Source organism: Salvelinus alpinus, chromosome 1 (assembly GCF_045679555.1).
Source record: "Salvelinus alpinus chromosome 1, SLU_Salpinus.1, whole genome shotgun sequence".
Classification (NCBI taxonomy): Eukaryota; Metazoa; Chordata; class Actinopteri; order Salmoniformes; family Salmonidae; genus Salvelinus; species Salvelinus alpinus.
The window spans coordinates 26,673,617-26,692,515 of NC_092086.1; the positions used below are offsets into that span (position 1 = coordinate 26,673,617).

An 18,899-nucleotide genomic window follows, 5' to 3' on the forward strand; every position below is an offset into this window, starting at 1 on the left:
GCTTTAAGACATGAAGGTCAGTCAACCCGAAAAATGTCAAGAACTTTGAAAGTTTCTTCAAGTGCAGTCGCAAAAACCATCACGCTCTGTGATGAAACTGGCTCTCATGAGGACCGCCACAGCAAAGGAAGACCCAGATTTACCTCTGCTGCAGAGGATACGTTTATTAGAGTTACCAGAAATCTGCAATTAACTGCACCTCCAAATGCAGCCCAAAAAATGCTTCACAGAGTTCAAGTAACAGACATCTCAACATCAACTGTTCAGAGGAGACTGCGTGAATTAGGCCTACATGGTCGAATTGCTGCAACTAAACCACTACTAAAGGACACCAATAAGAAGAAGAGACTTGCTTGGGCCAAGAAACATAAGCAATGGAAATTAGACCGATGGAAATCCTTTGGTCTGATGAGTCCAAATGTGAGATTTTTGGTTCCAACCGCCATGTCTTTGTGAGATGCAGAGTAAGTGAGCGGATGATGGAGGTGTGATGGTGTGGGGGTGCTTTGCTTGTGACACTGTCAGTGATTTATTTAAAATTCAAGGCATATTTAACCAGAATGGCTACCACAGCATTATGCAGCAATACGCCATCCCAACTGGTTTGCGCTTAGTGGGACTATCATTTGTTTTTCAACAGGACAATGACCCAAAACACACCTCCAGGCTGTGTAAGAGCTATTTGAACAAGAAGGAGAGTGATGAAGTGCTGCATCAGATGACCTGGCCTCCACAATCACCCGACCTCAACCCAATTGAGATGGTTTGGGATGAGTTGGACTGCAGAGTGAAGGAAAATCAGCCAACAAGTGCTTAGTGTATGTGGGAGCTCCTTCAAGACTGTTGGAAAAGCATTCCAGGTGACTACCCCATGAAGCTGGTTGAGACAATGCCAAGAGTGTGCAAAGCTGCCATTAAGGCAAAGGGTGGTTACTTTGAAGAATCTAAAGTCTAAAATATACATTTTTTGGTTACTACATGATTCCATTTGTGTTATTTCATAGTTTTGATGTCTATACTATTATTATACAATCTATTACATTGTCAAAATAAAAACCCTTGAAAGAGTAGGTGTGTCCAAACTTTTGACTGGTACTGTATATTTTTTTTACTGACGTCTTCAAAAACGCCACTAAGGAACTCAAAGGCATTTACATCAGATACAAGGATGATGCTTCAATCTACAACCTGCGCAGGCTCCGAGCAAAGACCAAAACACAAGAACATCTTGTCCATAAGGCCCTCTTTGCTGACGATTGTGCCTCAACGGATCTACCGCAACTCATGTGAGTTCCAGAATGTCGAACACGTTACATACCTGGGGAGCACCATCTCTGAGGACGGCTCAAGCCAATCATTGGGAAGACTGAGGAACAGGATACTCAACCATAACACCATCCCTCTTTCCACAAAACTGAAAATCTATACTATGGTAGTGATCACAACCCTGCTGTATGTCTGTGACACTTGGACCCTGAACAGTCACCACATCAAACAGCTGGAAACATTCCATACACAATCTCTGAGATCTATTATGGGTATGCAGTGGTAAGACAAGGTCCCCAACCTGGAGGTAATGCAGAGGGCAAACAGAAGAAATGCACAGCTCCAATGGACTGGCCACACCATCAGGTTTCCCCAACACAGTCTCCCAAGAAGGATTTTCTTTGGCGAGCTGCAGCAAGGGCATTGAAAGACAGGCCAGCCCAAAAAGCACTTAAAAGACAACCAGCAGAAGGCAACTTCGAGCGAGAAAGAAGCAACCATCTAACTGAAGCCAGAGAAAAATATCATTACTGCACAAACCCGGGTCCAAAACACCAACAGAAGCACTTGTCTGTCCCTCATGACTCAGTCTGTGCTTCAAGACTCAAGAACCCACAATTAACCGAAGTAATGTGCACAAGTCGTCATTATCCAAACTACCAGAGGGAGAAAGAAATGGGAGAGTTGTAAGTTCTTATGTACATGAAGTTATCATGTATCCAGTCTCTCGATTTTCACATTTCTCTGGCGATAGCACACATTGGTTCGCACAGATATACTGTAGGCTTGCACGATACTGGAAAAGCAACTATTGAAGAGATACTCATCCATGACAGATTTCCAGTGCTGTGCTGTTAAAAACATTTAACATATGTTCATTTTTTATTCCCAGAGAGGGAAAAAAGGCTGTGGATATCAAGTAGTGAAGGCTTTATGCAAGAATGGCGGCATTTACAAACCAAAAGGGAAAAAGGAAAGGAGAAGAGGAATAAACCTTAATGAGAGTTTAGCCTCATGTATGAGAATTCTCATTGATGAACAGTTTAAGATACATTTCCCGTAAGTCATTTAATCATTATCTAAATATATATACAGTGGCGAGAACAAGTATTTGATACACTGCCGATTTTGCAGGTTTTCCTACTTACAAAGCATGTACAGGTCTGTCATTTTTATCATAGGTACACTTCAAACTGTGAGAGACGGAATCTAAAACAAAAATCCAGAAAATCCCATTGTATGATTTTAAGTAATTCATTTGCATTTTATTGCTTTATAAGTAAGAAAACCTGCAAAATCGGCAGTGTATCAAATACTTGTACTCACCACTGTGTATATATATATATATATATAGCGCATTTGGAAAGTATTCAGACCCCTTGACTTTTTCCAAATTTTGTTACGCTACAGGCTTATTCTAAAATTGATTAAATATTTTTTTTCGCTCATCAATCTACACAAAATACCCCATAATGACAAAGCGAAAACAGGTTTTTAGAATTTACCTTATTAACATAACTATTCAGACCCCTTGATATGACTCGAAATTGAGCACAGGTGCATCCTGTTTCCATTGATCATTCTTGAGATGTTTCTGCAACTTGATTGGAGTTCACCTGTGTTAATTCAATTGATTGGACATAATTTGGAAAGGCACACATCTGTCTATGTAAGGTCTCATAGTTGACCGTGCATGTCAGAGCAAAAACCAAGCCATGAGGTCGAAGGAATTGTCCGTAGAGCTCCGAGACAGGATTATGTCGAGGCACAGATCTGGGGAAGGGTAACAAAACATTTCTGCAGCATTGAATGTCCCCAAGAACACAGTGGCCTCCATCATTCTTAAATGGAAGAAGATTGGAACCACCAAAACTCATCCTAGAGCTGGCCGCCCGGCCAAACTGAGCAATCAGGGGAGAAGGGCCTTGGTCAGGGAGGTGACCAAGAACCCAATTTGTCACTCTGACAGAGCTCCAGAGTTCCTCTGTGGCGATAGCAGAACCTTCCAGAAGGACAACCATCCCTGCAGCACTCCACCAATCAGGCCGTTATGGTAGAGTGGCCAGACTGAAGGCACTCCTCAGTAAAATGAACTTCACAGCCCACTTGGAGTTTGCCAAAAAGCACCTAAAGGACTCTCATACCATGAGAAACATGATTCTCTGGTCTGATGAAACCAAGTTTGAACTCTTTGGCCTAAATGCCAAGCGTCTCGTCTGGAGGAAACCTGGCACCATGCCTATGGTGAAGCATCGTGGTGGCAGCATCGTGGTGGCTGTGGGGATGTTTTTCAGCAGTAGGGACTGGAAGACTAGTCAGGATCAAGGGAAAGACGAACAGAGAGAAGTACAGAGAGATCCTTGATGAAAACCTGCTCCAGAGCGCTCAGAACCTCAGACTGGGGTGGCGGTTCACCTTCTAACAGGACAATGACCCTAAGCACACAGCCAAGACAACGCAGGAGTGGCTTCGGGACCATTCTCTGAATGTCCTTGAGAGGCCCAGAAAGAGCCCGGACATGAACCCAATCGTACACCTCTGGAGAGACTTGGAAATAGCTGTGCAGCGACGCTCTCCATTCAACCTGACATTGCTTGAGAGGATCTGCAGAGAAGAATGGAAGAAACTCCCCAAATACAGGTGTGCCAAGCTGTATGCCTTTCCAAATCATGTCCAATCAAGTTGTGGAAACATCTCAAGTATGATCAATGGAAACAGGATGCCCCTATAGCTCAATTTCGCGTCTCATAGCAAATGGTATGAATACTTTTTTAGGTTTAATAAATTTGCAAAAATTTCTAAAAACATGTTTGTGCTTTGCCATTATGAGGTATTCTGTTTAGATTGAAGAGGAATTGTTTTTATTTAATACATTTTAGAACAAGGCTGTAACGCACCAACATGTGGAAAAAGTAAAGGAATCTGAATACCTTCCGAATGCGCGTAAATAATACACATGGAATGATTAGGGCCCTGTTTAATCAAATCTTGTAACCATCTTTCTGATTTCAACATATTGTGTTTCAGAAACGAGGGCAAAGGTGGCCCAATCAGGGAGCAGATTGAGACATTCACCCTTGACACGAACAGCTTGGTTGGGAAGCACCCGGAAGTGTCACTGCATCTGACATTCCTCAAGACAGAGGTAGGGTTTAAAAAGAAATCCGTTTTGAGGCTGATATGTAAAGCTTGATAAAGAACGATGATACTAGCAAGAGGATTGTGCGGTTTTCTCATGTCTTTCAAGTATTCAATTGTTACCATGCACCTGCTACAAAGATAGAAGATAGCTCAGATGTACAAGTGCCTTTTTGAATTTTTAAACGAACAATCAGGAACATTGAACCCCCCCCCTCCCCCACATACCCCATTTTTAGAAAGTAGCCATGTAAACACACCCTCCAGAAATAAGATTACTCTTATCTGGTCCATAGACTGGAAACCACTTAAATAAGATTACTCTTATCTGGTCCATAGACTGGAAACCACTTAAATTAGGGTCTTCTTGACCATGTTTTTCTATCTGAAAGGAAACTGAATTGAAGGCAAAACTAATCTTTGACCTCCGAGAGAAAAAGAAGAAAATCTACTCCACTTTAACCGAGTCAATCAAGGACACCATGCATCGATGCTATATAAGTAAGTCTTAAAATGAAAATGTATTATCTGAGAAAGTGTTGTATTCTACTTATTAAAATTATAATGATATTTGGGAAGTAACACATTCTTAAACATATTTAAATGTATTAATAGCAGATACAATGGTTATGGAAACAATATGATGAACTTGTTTTAGGGGCATCAGAGCAGACAGGAAAAGATTCTCTGAAAAGGATGAAAGATGAGCTCCATCATCACATGAAGAATAACAACATATTCCTGAAGGCCAAGGAAGCTATGCTGGTTTGTTTAACCAACCTAAAGGTTTGAAACATTGTACTGGCGAGTTAGAGTTTGAAAAATGCATTTAAGTGACACTCAACAATGATACAATAATACAAATAACACATGAAATTGAGTTTTGAGGCACTAAAAACAATCATGGTCAAACATGGTACATGCTTAAACATGGTACATGCTTCATCTATAATACATGACATCATCTATACACATGTATGCATAAAAACAAATAATAAAAGGGTAAGGCTTGACTTTGACTACATATCCATAATGCATTTATTACACTAAGCGTTTCATGAACGTGTTATTACAGGTCCCAAACGCATCAATAAAGATTATTGAAATATATTCATTGCTTATCTATAACTCGTTTGTGTCATGCTATGCAAAAGCTCATATTTAGGTACAATATCTTAATAGATGTATCATTACAATGACAGCCTAGTGTCATCATTACGGCTGTTCTCTAAAGTGTGCTTCTGCCATACCAGTGCTAGAGATTATGCCAAACCACGTTTTGAAAATTAAGCTGAAATGTAGCATGTACCAGCCCCATTTCTCCCACCGGCCGCTATAGGCCCATGACTTACCTTCTTTTCCCTCTCACTGAGGTCGATGGTGCATGAAGATCCCCACAGGGTTGAATCCCTAGAGTACATTTTATGGATCAAATCGTGTAGTTGAGGTTCATATCATAACTCATTAACAGTCCTCCTCCACATCACAATTAAGATGGTCATACTGGTCTATAACGCACACATTAAGGGTCTATGTATGAATTATATGCAGTCAAAGTAAAGTCAAATCTATTTTCCCATTCATAAAGCATTTATAGCTAATCATTTCGTGGTAGCTAACTGTGCAGTTTCCCACTGATCTATAATACCAACAATAAAGGTCTGTGTATGAATTTAATGCAGTCAATATACTGTCATATCTATTTTCCCATGCATTCAGCATGTATAAATCATTCCTTATCAAAAATAATATGGACATCCTACAATATAGAATGTTAAAAGTAATATGAACATTTTATAAACTTTTTCCAAATGTAACGTTAGCTAGCTAGCACAGAAAACAATTGCTGAGGACATCGCCAAAGAATCCTACCATTTTAATTTTTAAATTGTACTTTTCTTGAATAGATTGAACAAATATTCATATTCAAAGCATTCAATTTCAATTCCCCATTTCAGACTCATAGCTAGCAATAACTATTTTAGTGAGTAAAATGTACTAAAACAGGGAGGTAAAGCCAGCTAGCATTTCCTCCATATTCATTAATGTAATGTTAGCAAGCTAGCTAGTTAAGTTAGCTAAGCCCCTGGCACAATGTCAACACGTTTTACAACTCGGTCAATAAACATTACAAAATTTGGGACATTTTGTAAAAAAAAATAGCAATTTCACTATTAACATTGTACTTTTGCACATTACACACCTTTTAAAACAGGACATATTAAGAGATGGACAGAAACCAGTTCCTTTCGTTTTGACCCAAAGCTATTATATTGACTCCAAGGTAGCCAAGTGACCGCTCTAACAATGGTAATACACTGAGTGTACAAAAAATATTGCTTGCGCTTTGTGTAACTTCTTTTTTTACTTATTGTGTACATGTTGCTGCTACCGTCTCTTATGACCGAAAATAACTTCTGGACATCAGAAAAGCGATTACTCAGAAAAACTTTTTCCATTAACGAGTCCGACGAGAAGGATATCCTGCTTTCACTGGAACAGGCCCAGATCCACACCTTTTGCATGAAGAAAAGACGCAGGAAAAGGGTAACCAGATTGGGGATCCTTCTGAGAAGCCGGAGTCGAGCGAGTAAACTCCCAATGCCTTCCATTCTTCTTGCTAATGTGCAATTGTTACAAAATAAAAGTGAGTGATGACCTACTATTAAGATTATCCAACCAACCCGACATTTAAAACTGTAACATCTTATGTTTCACCGAGACGTGGCTGAACGAAGAAACGGACAATATAGAGCTGGCGGGATTTTCCATGCACCGGCAGAACAGAGACGCTACCTCTGTTGAGACGAGGTGTGGGGGTGTGTGTCTTTTTGTCAATAACAGCTGTTGCGCGATGTCTAATTATTAAAGAAGTCTCGAGGTATTGCTCGCCTGAGGTAGAGTACCTTGTGATAACTGTCGAAAAAAACATTATACCAAGAGAGTTCTCATCTGTATTATTCGTAGCCATCAATTTACCACCACAAAACAAAGCTGGCACTAAGACCACTTTCAACCAACTCTATAAGGCCATAAGCAAAGAAGAAAATCTCACCCAGAAGTGGCGCTCCTAGTGGCCGGGGACTTTAATGCAGGCAAACTTAAATCAGTTTTACCAAATTTTTACCAGCATGTCACATGTGCAACCAGGGGGAAAAAAAATCCTAGACCACCTTTACTCCACACACAGAGATGCATACAAAGCTCTCCCCCGCCCTCCATTTGGCAAATCTGACCACAATTCTATGCTCATGATTTCTGCTTACAAGCAAAAACTAAAGCAGGAAATACCAGTGACTCGCTCAATAAAGAAGTGGTCAGATGACGCGGATTTTGTTGTATAACCCACAGTAAAATAATGCATGAGCTTCAGTTTCAAAGGAAATCATCGTTACAAAAAGTACATATACGTTTATCTAGGGGAGTGCTTTGTTTCGACCAGTCTCAATAGAGAGAGGGGCCACTCCACATCTAGATTTGGCAAAATAGTGTTGATATTGCTTGGATAAAACAGTACGTACATAGGGTTCTGTCCCAAAAGTTACTTTCAGGTCTGTTTATCAGCAACATCACAATCCCATAAAATAAACGTTTACATAGACGTTCATTTGTCATGCTGCAAAATCTCTGAAAATTCTAAAGAAATACATTGCCACTGGTGAAGCCATATAGGTTTATAGTCCATATTGCCTTGAATAGCAGCATGTGGCATGTACACTACCGGTCAAAAGTTTAGAATACCTACTCATTCAAGGGTGTTTCTTAATTTAGTCTATTTTCTACATTGTGCTGTTTGAGAGAATGCCAAGAGTTTGCAAAGCTGTCATCAAGGCAAATGTTGGCTATTAGAAGAATCTCAAATCTCAAATATATTTTGATTTGTTTAACACTTTTTTGGTTACTACATGATTCCATATGTGTTATTTCATAGTTTTGATGTCTTCACTATTATTCTACAATGTAGAAAATAGTAAAACTAAAGAAAAACCCTTGAATGAGTAGGTGTTGTAAAAGTTCTGACCGGTAGTGTATGTTAGGGTTCAAATGAAGTACATTTGTGTCTGTACATATAACAACCCTTCAGTTTACACAGCAGACGGATTGATGTTTGCTAAAGGTAAATGTACTCAAGTACTGTTGCTATTGTCATTTTTGCTTTCACACAGCAGGTTAGGGGTGCATTTTCAGATGGGTTTAGGTTAGTACTTCTCTTGGGATCTGCATGTTTCCACAGGTCACCATAGAGATTATGATCACACTTGCTGAATTCAAGTATTTGCGGCTTGAAAGCACACCAAAATGCACTTAAGAAGAACTTAGTTTATGAACACCCAGTGCACAGCATTTAGACTTGGTTGTGGTAAAGTACAATCATCACTTAATGTCAGAGTGGACTAAATAATAATTTCTGTCCTGTATTAGGATCACATCATGATGCAGCTGAAGTGTAAACTACAAGAATCAATGGATCTCTCACTGAAGACCCCCAACAGCTCGTTCCTCCCAGGTAAATGAAACGGACCAAATGCTTTACCTATTCTAATATAGTTTAAATCAAGTCAAGTACTCATCAGAACAAGTCTGGAAACCATGTCCACTTTATCTTGAGCTCCATTTAGCTCGTGTCATAAGTAAATGTTTTCAAGTTATACATTACTCACGTTACTTTCAATCTTGTTGTTTGTAAACAATTGAGTAATAAACATTTATATTTTGGGTTATAATAGAGTAAGACAAGAACACAAAAACATTTCAGGATTTTTGTCCATGGCAGTCTAAAATGACTAAAGAAACTTCAATATTGGATGACAGCTAGATAGCTTTTTACTTAAAGGAGAAGTTGAGGATTTTACAACTTGATGTGAGTGTGACCTGGTGAGATCGGACCCAGGTGCAGAGAAGAGACCAGTCGAGGAGTCAGTGATTAAGGATAAACATGAATTCTTTACTGAGAAACGGTAACCGAAGGATCACAGTAACACTGGGGAAAAAAATACTGTCTCAAACTCACTCAGGAGACAAATGTACATGGCAAACAATTCAAGCTTCTGCAAAGGAAACCAGAAAACACACCTCTTTTAACTTCACTAGGGTAGGGGGCAGCATTCAGAATTTTGGATGAAATGCATGCCCAAATTAAACTGCCTGCTTCTCGGGCCCAGAAGATATGATATGCATATAACAGGTAGATTTGGATGGAAAACACTCTAAAGTTTCCAAACTGTTAAAATAGTGTCTGTGAGTATAACAGAACTGATTTGAAAAATCCATTCAGGAAGGAGTTTTTTGGGGGGTTTTGTAGTTTTCTATTCAATGCCATTACAGTATCCATTGACTTAGGACTTTAACTTCATTCTGACTTAGGACTCAAATTGTAGTTTCTATGACTTCCACTAGATGTCAACAGTCTTTAGAAATTGTTTCAGGCTTGTATTCTGAAAAATGAAGAAGTAAGAGCAGTCTGAATGAGTGGACCCTAAAGTGTCACAGAGCTTTTTCATGCGCACGACCGAGAGAGTGCGTTTCTTGTTTACCTTTTAAATTGACGACGTTATTGTCCGGTTGAAATATTATGGATTATTTAGACTAAAAATAACCTGAGGTTTGAATATAAACATCGTTTGACATGTTTCTATGAACTCTACGGATACAATTTGGATTTTTTTGTCCTCCTGGTTTGACTGCGTTTGAGCCTGTGGATTACTGAAGAAAACGCGCGAACAAAACGGAGGTTTTTGAATATAAAGAGACTTTATCGAACAAAAGGAACATTTATTGAGTAAATGAATGTCTGCTGAGTGCAACCATATGAAGATCGTCAAAGGTAAGGGATTAATTTTATCTCTATTTCTGACATGTGTAACAGTTCAACCTGGCTGGCTACTGTTTGTAATGATTTGTCTAGTGGGCTATGTTCTCAAATAATCGTAAGGTATGCTTTCGCCGTGAAGCATTTTTTAAATCTGACACCGTGGTTGGATTCACAAGAAGTTAATCTTTAAACCTATGTAAAATATGTTTTGTTTTCTGAATTTTTTATTTGAATTTGGCGCCCAGCAGTTTCACTGGCTGTTGAAGAGGTGGGACGCTGCCGTCTCACGTGCCCAAGAGAGGTTAACAGGGAACTCATAATGAGTAGTAGGACACACCGGAGTGTCATTAATGTCTCTAGGGCGGTCTCTGCTGCCATCTGGTGACAGGTGGAACCATGACAGGTGGTTCCTCACTCTTAAAGTAATCCATTGGCCAGGAGAAACTGTAATCCATGTTTGGTTTTCTTTAAACAGCCACTACAAACTTCAGCTAACTTTAGCCACCACAAGCTAACAAACAATAGAAATGATGGGAACATTTGATCATGTGTTTTTTATTCTTAAAATGAAATGATCAAATTACCTTAAAGTAACATCAAACCAAATAGAGTTAATTTCAGGGGATTGGCCACTATCTAACATAAAACATTTTTAATCTTAAAAGTTGCTGCTTGTTCTGAACCCTTTCCCTTGTGCAGATGATGTCACTGTGGAGTATAACAAGATGAAGATGTGCTATGAGAAACTGATGGGTTGCTCTAGTACAGTACAATTCACTCCAAGACTGGATTTACACACAAAAACTACCAGATTTGAATCGCAGTCTGGGAATAGAAGGAAGCGTGTGCAGGTATGTTTGTGGGGAGTTGATTAACCATATTTCAACCACAATTCAGTCTGAGAGTATTTGATCCCATGTACTAGAGTTACCTGGTCTTCCTTTTTCTGTTACAGGTGTCAACAGGTGTACCAATGTTAACTCCTGAGATTGTCAAAGATCTTACAACACATAACCACAAGCCTACGTATAGGTAACTATTGATCACTGAAACGTCCACTACTTTATCATGGCCTTTTCCTATGGTCATGTTTACCACTAATCAGTTCCACACAGAATCTACAAAGACATTATGTCAAGAGTGCTTGACTCTTTTTATTCCCCCAAAAAGTTTACAGCTGTCATCTTTTCCCTTCGTCTGCCTCACAGGCTCCAATCCCCCAAGGCAGGTCTTTTCCAGTGCAGTTCCACTGGACTGGTGTTTCTGATGGAAGGGAAAGGAGATGTGGTTTACAAGGTGACTCAATGGGACAGCAGCCTCCTGGGCTCCAGGATACCAGCAGGACCCCTATTCAGCATTGACTGTCCTGAGCAGTCTGTCCGCCAACTGCATCTCCCACACTGTATGTGTGATGGTAAGTGGTGCCTCGCTGTATGTGTGATGGTAAGTGATGCATCACTGTATGTGTGATGGTAAGTGATGCCTCACTGTATGTGTGATGGTAAGTGATGCCTCACTGTATGTGTGATGGTAAGTGATGCCTCACTGTATGTGTGATGGTAAGTGATGCCTCACTGTATGTGTGATGGTAAGTGATGCATCATTTCAGTATATTGATTGTTTTAATATACAATATCAAGATTATTCTAATACAATTATAAAACAAGTATAATGGGACAATAACGGTGAATAATACATTCAATAATAATACATACTTTGGATGAGACTTACAGTAAATTAAAGCATTATTTACAGTCAATGAAAGCATTGTTCTTATTCTGCAGAGAAGGATGACAAATTGTCCGTGGCCCATGTTACTGATGGCAACATGGAGATTGTTCAGCCACTCAAGACGACTGCTACACACGTGATTGTAAACATCACACACCTCTCCCTCTTTGGCCTCATCAGGGATGTGTTCTCCTTCCTCCCGGTCCGAAGCCAGGTGCTGCTGTTCCTCCGACCACAAGGGAACAGACCCCAGAAGAGCATACTGAGTGTTATTTTGTTGCCCAGAAATGTGCCACTTTGTGAGGTAATATTTACAGTATGAAGGAATTAATTCTGCACACTGCAAGAGCTGTTTTGTAGAATGAACTTGAACGTAGATATTGTTCTAGCTGGATAAGTGGTGGTAAAATGTCTCATTACCATTACTTGATTTCTCTCTGTTAGTGTGAATGTATTTGATCAGTTTACCCTGAAGTAATGCACCTTTATTCTTTGAAGGTGGAACATCAACAGAAGGGGAGTACTTTCATTCAAACCAGCTCCAACTGCACATTGACTCCTAGAGGAAAATATGGTCTCTGCTGTGAGCTGGTGGCAAATTCTAGCATACAGCCAAAAGTAAGCATGGCCATCACATACTACCATACATTCCTATATGCACAGAGTGTACAACACATTAAGGACACCCACTCTTTTCATGACATTGACTGACCAGATGAATCTTGTTAAATCCACTTTAATCAGTATAGATGAAGGGGAGGAGACAGGTTAAATACTATTTTTTAAGCCCTGAGACAATTTAGATATGCATTGTGTATGTGGGCCATACAGAGGGTGAATGGGCAAGACAAAATATTTAAGTGCCTTTGAACGGGGTATGGTACAGAAGTTGGCTTGTGTCAAGAACTGCAAAACTGCTGTGTTTTTCAAGCTCAACAGTTTACCGTGTGTATCAAGAAGATATGGATTGTGTATATGGGCCATTCAGAGGGAGAATGGGCAAAACAAAAGATTTAAGTGCCTTTGACCGGGGTATGGTACAGAAGTTGGCTTGTGTCAAGAACTGCAAAACTGCTGGGTTTTTCAAGCTCAACAGTTTACCGTGTGTATCAAGAATGATCCACCACCCAAAGGACATCCAGCCATGATGACAAAACTGTGAGGAGTGGGGTTGTGACTCAATATTAGGAAGGTGTCCTTAATGTTTTGTACACTCAGTGTAAGTATTCCTTTGTAATGTGCTACTACTGGTTTGTGGTGTTGGGTTTGATGTGTGGTTTTTATGTGCATGTACCTGACACCATGAAGTTTCTACAGGAAAAAACATTCTATGTGCTATATGACCAGCTACAGTAATTCTAGCTCTCTGTTACTGTCTACATTTGGCTAATATTATCTTTCATTTTGTGTTTCAGAGTGGGGAGTTTGACTATGACTATAGCCCAAACTTCCACCCCACATTTCAGGTGTTTTTAGACTGTATGTCGGGTGCAGAGAACATCAGACTGAGTCTTTTAGACAGAGGAAGTAACGACCAAAGAGTGTGGGAGTGTCTAGTTCCAACAGGTTAGATCAAATGCCAGTTTGTTATGAACCTGTACACCCCTCACCCCCTACTTATTTAAACTCTATTCAACACACTGTACACCCCTCACCCCCTACTTATTTAAACTGTATTCAACACACTGTACACCCCTCACCCCCTACTTATTTAAACTGTATTCAACACACTGTACATCCCTCACCCCCTACTTATTTAAACTGTATTCAACACACTGTACACCCCTCACCCCCTACTTATTTAAACTGTATTCAACACACTGTACACCCCTCACCTCCTACTTATTTAAACTGTATTCAACACACTGTACACCCCTCACCCCCTACTTATTTAAACTGTATACAACACACTGTACACCCCTCACCCCCTACTTATTTAAACTGTATTCAACACACTGTACACCCCTCACCCCCTACTTATTTAAACTGTATTCAACACACTGTACACCCCTCACTTCCTACTTATTTAAACTGTATACAACACACTGTACACCCCTCACCCCATCTTATTTAAACTGTATTCAACACACTGTACACCCCTCACCCCCTACTTATTTAAACTGTATTTAACACACAGGATAAAATAAATGTGTTTCGATTTTCTCCAGATTTCGAACCACCTCAAGTCAACCCGATCAACCCTAATCCTGGTAGGGTTTTGTTTTCTCTTTCATTGTCTGTGGCTAAATGTCTGATATGGATTGTGTTTGAGTCTTGTCTTACGCAAAATAATTAATCATTGTTATTGTTATGTACATCATCAAGTGATCAGTCTTGTTAAACTTCTACTTGGTACTCATCCCGGATCCGGGAGCATCCTCATCAGTAAAAAGCTGACTAGCATAGCCTAGCATAGCGCCACAAGTAAATACTAGCATATAAATATCATGAAATCACAAGTCCAAGACACCAAATGAAAGATACACATCTTGTGAATCCAGCCATCATTTCCGATTTTTTAAATGTTTTACAGCAAAAACACAATATGTATTTCTATTAGTTAACCACAATAGCAAAAGACTCAACCGCATATTTTCACAATTTTTCTACCGCATAGGTAGCTATCACAAAACCGACCAAATAGAGATATAATTAGTCACTAACCAAGAAACAACTTCATCAGATGACAGTCTTATAACATGTTATACAATAAATCTATGTTTTGTTCGAAAAATGTGCATATTTGAGGTATAAAATCATAGTTTTACATTGCAGCTACAATCACAAATAGCACCGAAGCAGCCAGAATAATTACAGAGAGAAACGTGAAATACCTAAATACTCATCATAAAACATTTATGAAAAATACATGGTGTACAGCAAATGAAAGATAAACATCTTGTGACTCCAGCCAATATTTCCGATTTTTTAAGTGTTTTACAGCGAAAACACAATATAGCATTATATTAGCTTACCACAATAGCCAAACACACAACCGCATTTATCAGCAGCAAAAGGTAGCGATTGCAAAAAAACAGCAAAAGATATAAAATTATTCACTAACCTTGACAAACTTCATCAGATGACAGTCCTATAACATCAGGTTATACAATACACTTATGTTTTGTTCGAAAATGTGCATATTTAGAGCTGAAATCCGTGGTTATACATTGTGAAAATGTAGCAACTTTTTCCCAGAATCTCCGGATATATTTCTGACACTCACCTAATCTGACCAAATAAATCATCATAAACTTTACTAAAAAATACATGTTGGATAGCAAATGAAAGATACACTAGTTCTTAATGCAATCGCCGTGTTAGATTTTTAAAAATAACTTAACAAACAGCTTACGTTATAGCGAGACAGCGCCCGCAATAAGGGCGGAAAATAGGACTAAACATTTTCCACAGAAATACGAAATAACATCATAAATGGTTCCTACTTTTGCTGAGCTTCCATCAGAATCTTGTACAAGGAGTCCTTTGTCCAGAATAATCGTTGTTTGGTTTTAGAATGTCCTCTTCTCCTGTCGAATTAGCAACCATAGCTAGCCATGTGGCGCAAACGTGCCCAACTTCACATCACGCAAAGAAAAGAAAATTCCAAAACTCGCAATTAACGTTCAATAAACTGATACAACTCGGTTGAAAAAAACTACTTCATGATGTTTTTATCACACCTATCAAATAAAATCAGAGCCGGAGATATCTACCGTGTATACCGAAAGCTTTTCAGAAGGCAATCTGGGGTTCCTTCTCGCGCCTTCGAAGACAATGAAATTTCCAGACACGTCATTCCAAAAGCTCTTGTTCGACCTCAGATCAAGCTAGACACCCCATTTCACCTCCCACTGCCTGTTGACATCTAGTGGAAGGCGTATGAAGTGCATGTATATCCATAGATTTCAAACAAATGAATAGGAAGGCCCTGGAACAGAGCATCGATTTCAGATTTTTCACTTCCTGTCAGGAAGTTTGCTGCAAAATGAGTTCTGTTTTACTCACAGATATAATTCACGGTTTTAGAAACTTGAGAGTGTTTTCTATCCAATAGTAATAATAATATGCACATTGTACGAGCTAGAACAGAGTACGAGGCAGTTTAATTTGGGCACGATTTTTTACAAAGTGAAAACAGCGCCCCCCTATTGAGAAAGTTAATTAAGAGAGACACATTCAGGTCATCAAATATGTTTTGTTGTATTTAGTGGCTTGTTATGTAGAACACAGTTGTTCTTGAGGGTTTTAGTTAATTATGGCTCTAATAATATGACCACTTTCTGACATGAATCTCAGGTGCTGAGACTGAACTGAAGCAGCTCTCGGGTGAAGCGTTTGTGGATAAGCATATGGCTGCTCTCATTCAGAGGGTCACGATGGTGCTGCATGTAGCAGATGACCTGCTTGTGGAGGAGATGATCCCAGATGAATTGTACTCAAGAATCCTCATGGCTTGGCCCAGTCAGGAACAAAGGAGACTACTGTTTGATGCTGTACAAGCAGGAGGAACAAGAGTGAAATCTGCCTTCTACAAAGCTCTCCTTAACCATGAACCTCGTCTTGTCCAGGACCTGGGTAAGATCAAACTCCTCTGATCCCTTGTAGCTCAGTTGGTAGAACATGGTGCTTGCAATGACAGGATAGTGGGTTTGATTCCCAGGAGCACCTATTCGTAAAAATATATGCAGAACTATATATAGTCCCTTCGGATAAAAGCGTCTGATAAATGTCATATCATTTATTATTATTGCTCTCCCACTATGAGTTCTTGAAACATGGAGGGACATTTGAACGGCCCCTGTAATTGCAAAGTTTCCCAAAATAACCATCATATTTCAAATAGACGGCCCTCACTTAGGGCTTGTACAGACAGAATACATTTTGTGGATAGAGAGTATATTGTTCCTATAGTGTGTATTCCAATAGTATGTATTTTTGTGTGTGTATTCAGTGTGTATTCCCATCGTGTGTATTCAGAGGGTGTATTCCCATAGTGTGTATTATTATGTGTGTATTCAGAGTGTGTATTATTATGTGTGTATTCAGAGTGTGTATTATTATAGTGTATTCGTATGTGTGTATTCAGTGTGTATTATTATGTGTGTATTCAGAGGGTGTATTCACATAGTGTGTATTATTATCTGTGCATTCAGAATGTGTATTATCATAGTTTATTCGTATGTGTGTATTCAGTGTCTATTATTATGTGTGTATTCAGAGGGTGTATTCACATAGTGTGTATTAGTTTCTGTGCGTTCAGAATGTGTGTTATCATAGTGTATTCATATGTGTGTATTCAGAGTGTGTATTAACCATAGTGTGTATTATTATGTGTGCATTCAGAATGTGTATTCTCATCGTGTGTATTCCCATAGTGTGCATTATTATGTGTGTATTCAGAGTGTGTATTCTCATAGTGTGTATTCTTATGTATTTTGATGGGAAGTATGTACATTTACAGTAACATTTCTAATCCCATTCTTCTACCAATGGCAGCAGCAGCTTCCTGCTGATGAATGTGATGGCCTGGGTTGGTCCTCGACCGCTGGACAAAGGGCAGCAAGTGGTCCCTCTTCCAGAGCAGGATGTCACAATACTACAGTCACTATGCTCCTAATCTGCATTGGAGTGTTGGGAGATATGACTGACAGCAGGAAGTCTATGATGATTTAAAGTTAAAGATGATATAGTCCTGTGTTTGTGCTAACATTCCACTACTTGACACTTCTTGTCATGCCAAACAGTCTGGCTGTAAGGCATGCCAAGAATCAATTAAAAATCAAAGTTTATTCATCACGTGCACAGAATACACTGTGTATGAATGTGGGTGTGCGTGAGTGTAGGTGGGTGGGAATGTGTGGAGTGGTGTGTGTAGACAGCCAGTGATTGCAGGTAGACAGTCATTGATAAGCTGTTCAGCAGTTTTAATGCTTCAGAGTTCGCCCCCAGTGATGAACGGTGCAGCCTTCACCACCCTCCGTAGAGCCTTGTGGTGGAGAGGGGTGCAGCCTTCACCACCCTCTGTAGAGCCTTGTGGTGGAGAGGGGTGCAGCTGCCGTACCAGGCGGTGATACAGCCAGTCAGTATGCAGCTCAATGGTACATCTGTAGAAACAGGTACAAAGTTTTTTCAGCTGCCTGAGAAAGAACAGGCGCTGGCGTACCTTCTTGATAAATGCACAAAGGAGTGGAATGTTACCACAAACACACCAGATTTCTTCATGCTAGTAGTGTGTCCTAGTATTTACAATAATATGTAACCATGTTCATTTTTAAATGTCTTTGTCTTCGTAATTCGTTTTTTTTCTTTGTAATAGGGTGGTGCATTTCCGCATTTCTCTCATTTACTTATATTAATGTAGTGAATATAAATTACTATTTTAATGTTGAAATGTTGACATTTAACACCATTCAGTTTCTACAAATGTGTTGAACCAGAAGGGTGCAGGGTCATGTTATTAATAGTCAGATTGTATGTTTCTGACTGGCTACTCTGTTCTCTGGTGGTACTGTAGCCTTCACAGGTCCATATAGAGATAGAAGGAAAATAAATATCCTTGAGGAAAAACTTTAACCTTGTGATTTACATTTACATTTAAGTCATTTAGCAGACGCTCTTATCCAGAGCGACTTACAAGTTGGTGCATTCACCTTATGATGTCCAGTGGAACAACCACTTTACAATAGTGCATCTAACTCTAAGGGGGGGGGGGGGGGGTTAGAAGGATTACTTTCTCCTCTCCTAGGTATTCCTTAAAGAGGTGGGGTGATGGTCCAATTGTTGCTGTTTACCAACGTTTCCATTCTATTTCTCTGAAATGTTGCCTTCCTCTACTTTGGAATAGCAAGTTTCTATGGAAACGGTGTAGTCAAAACATTATATGCAATTTTGAGTATTGTCATATACTAAATGTGTCAATGTGATGTTGTTATAACCTAATAGTTATGTT

General features: G+C 39.5%; 1 protein-coding gene across 1 annotated transcript in view; it reads left to right on the forward strand.

Moving 5' to 3' along the window:
- Window positions 1-18,644, forward strand: part of LOC139572088 (nuclear GTPase SLIP-GC-like) — a 46,026-nt gene extending 27,382 nt beyond the window's left edge. The window contains exons 17-30 of the mRNA XM_071394877.1: window positions 2,159-2,325; window positions 4,294-4,411; window positions 4,797-4,905; window positions 5,063-5,190; window positions 8,827-8,911; window positions 10,916-11,067; window positions 11,172-11,248; window positions 11,425-11,630; window positions 12,001-12,251; window positions 12,446-12,565; window positions 13,363-13,513; window positions 14,116-14,157; window positions 16,247-16,525; window positions 17,447-18,644. Of these exons, the coding sequence (XP_071250978.1) occupies window positions 2,159-2,325; window positions 4,294-4,411; window positions 4,797-4,905; window positions 5,063-5,190; window positions 8,827-8,911; window positions 10,916-11,067; window positions 11,172-11,248; window positions 11,425-11,630; window positions 12,001-12,251; window positions 12,446-12,565; window positions 13,363-13,513; window positions 14,116-14,157; window positions 16,247-16,525; window positions 17,447-17,463 (1,902 nt within the window). The 3' untranslated portion in view covers window positions 17,464-18,644. The remainder of the gene's footprint in view (window positions 1-2,158; window positions 2,326-4,293; window positions 4,412-4,796; window positions 4,906-5,062; window positions 5,191-8,826; window positions 8,912-10,915; window positions 11,068-11,171; window positions 11,249-11,424; window positions 11,631-12,000; window positions 12,252-12,445; window positions 12,566-13,362; window positions 13,514-14,115; window positions 14,158-16,246; window positions 16,526-17,446) is intronic.
- Window positions 18,645-18,899: the final 255 nt, after the last annotated feature.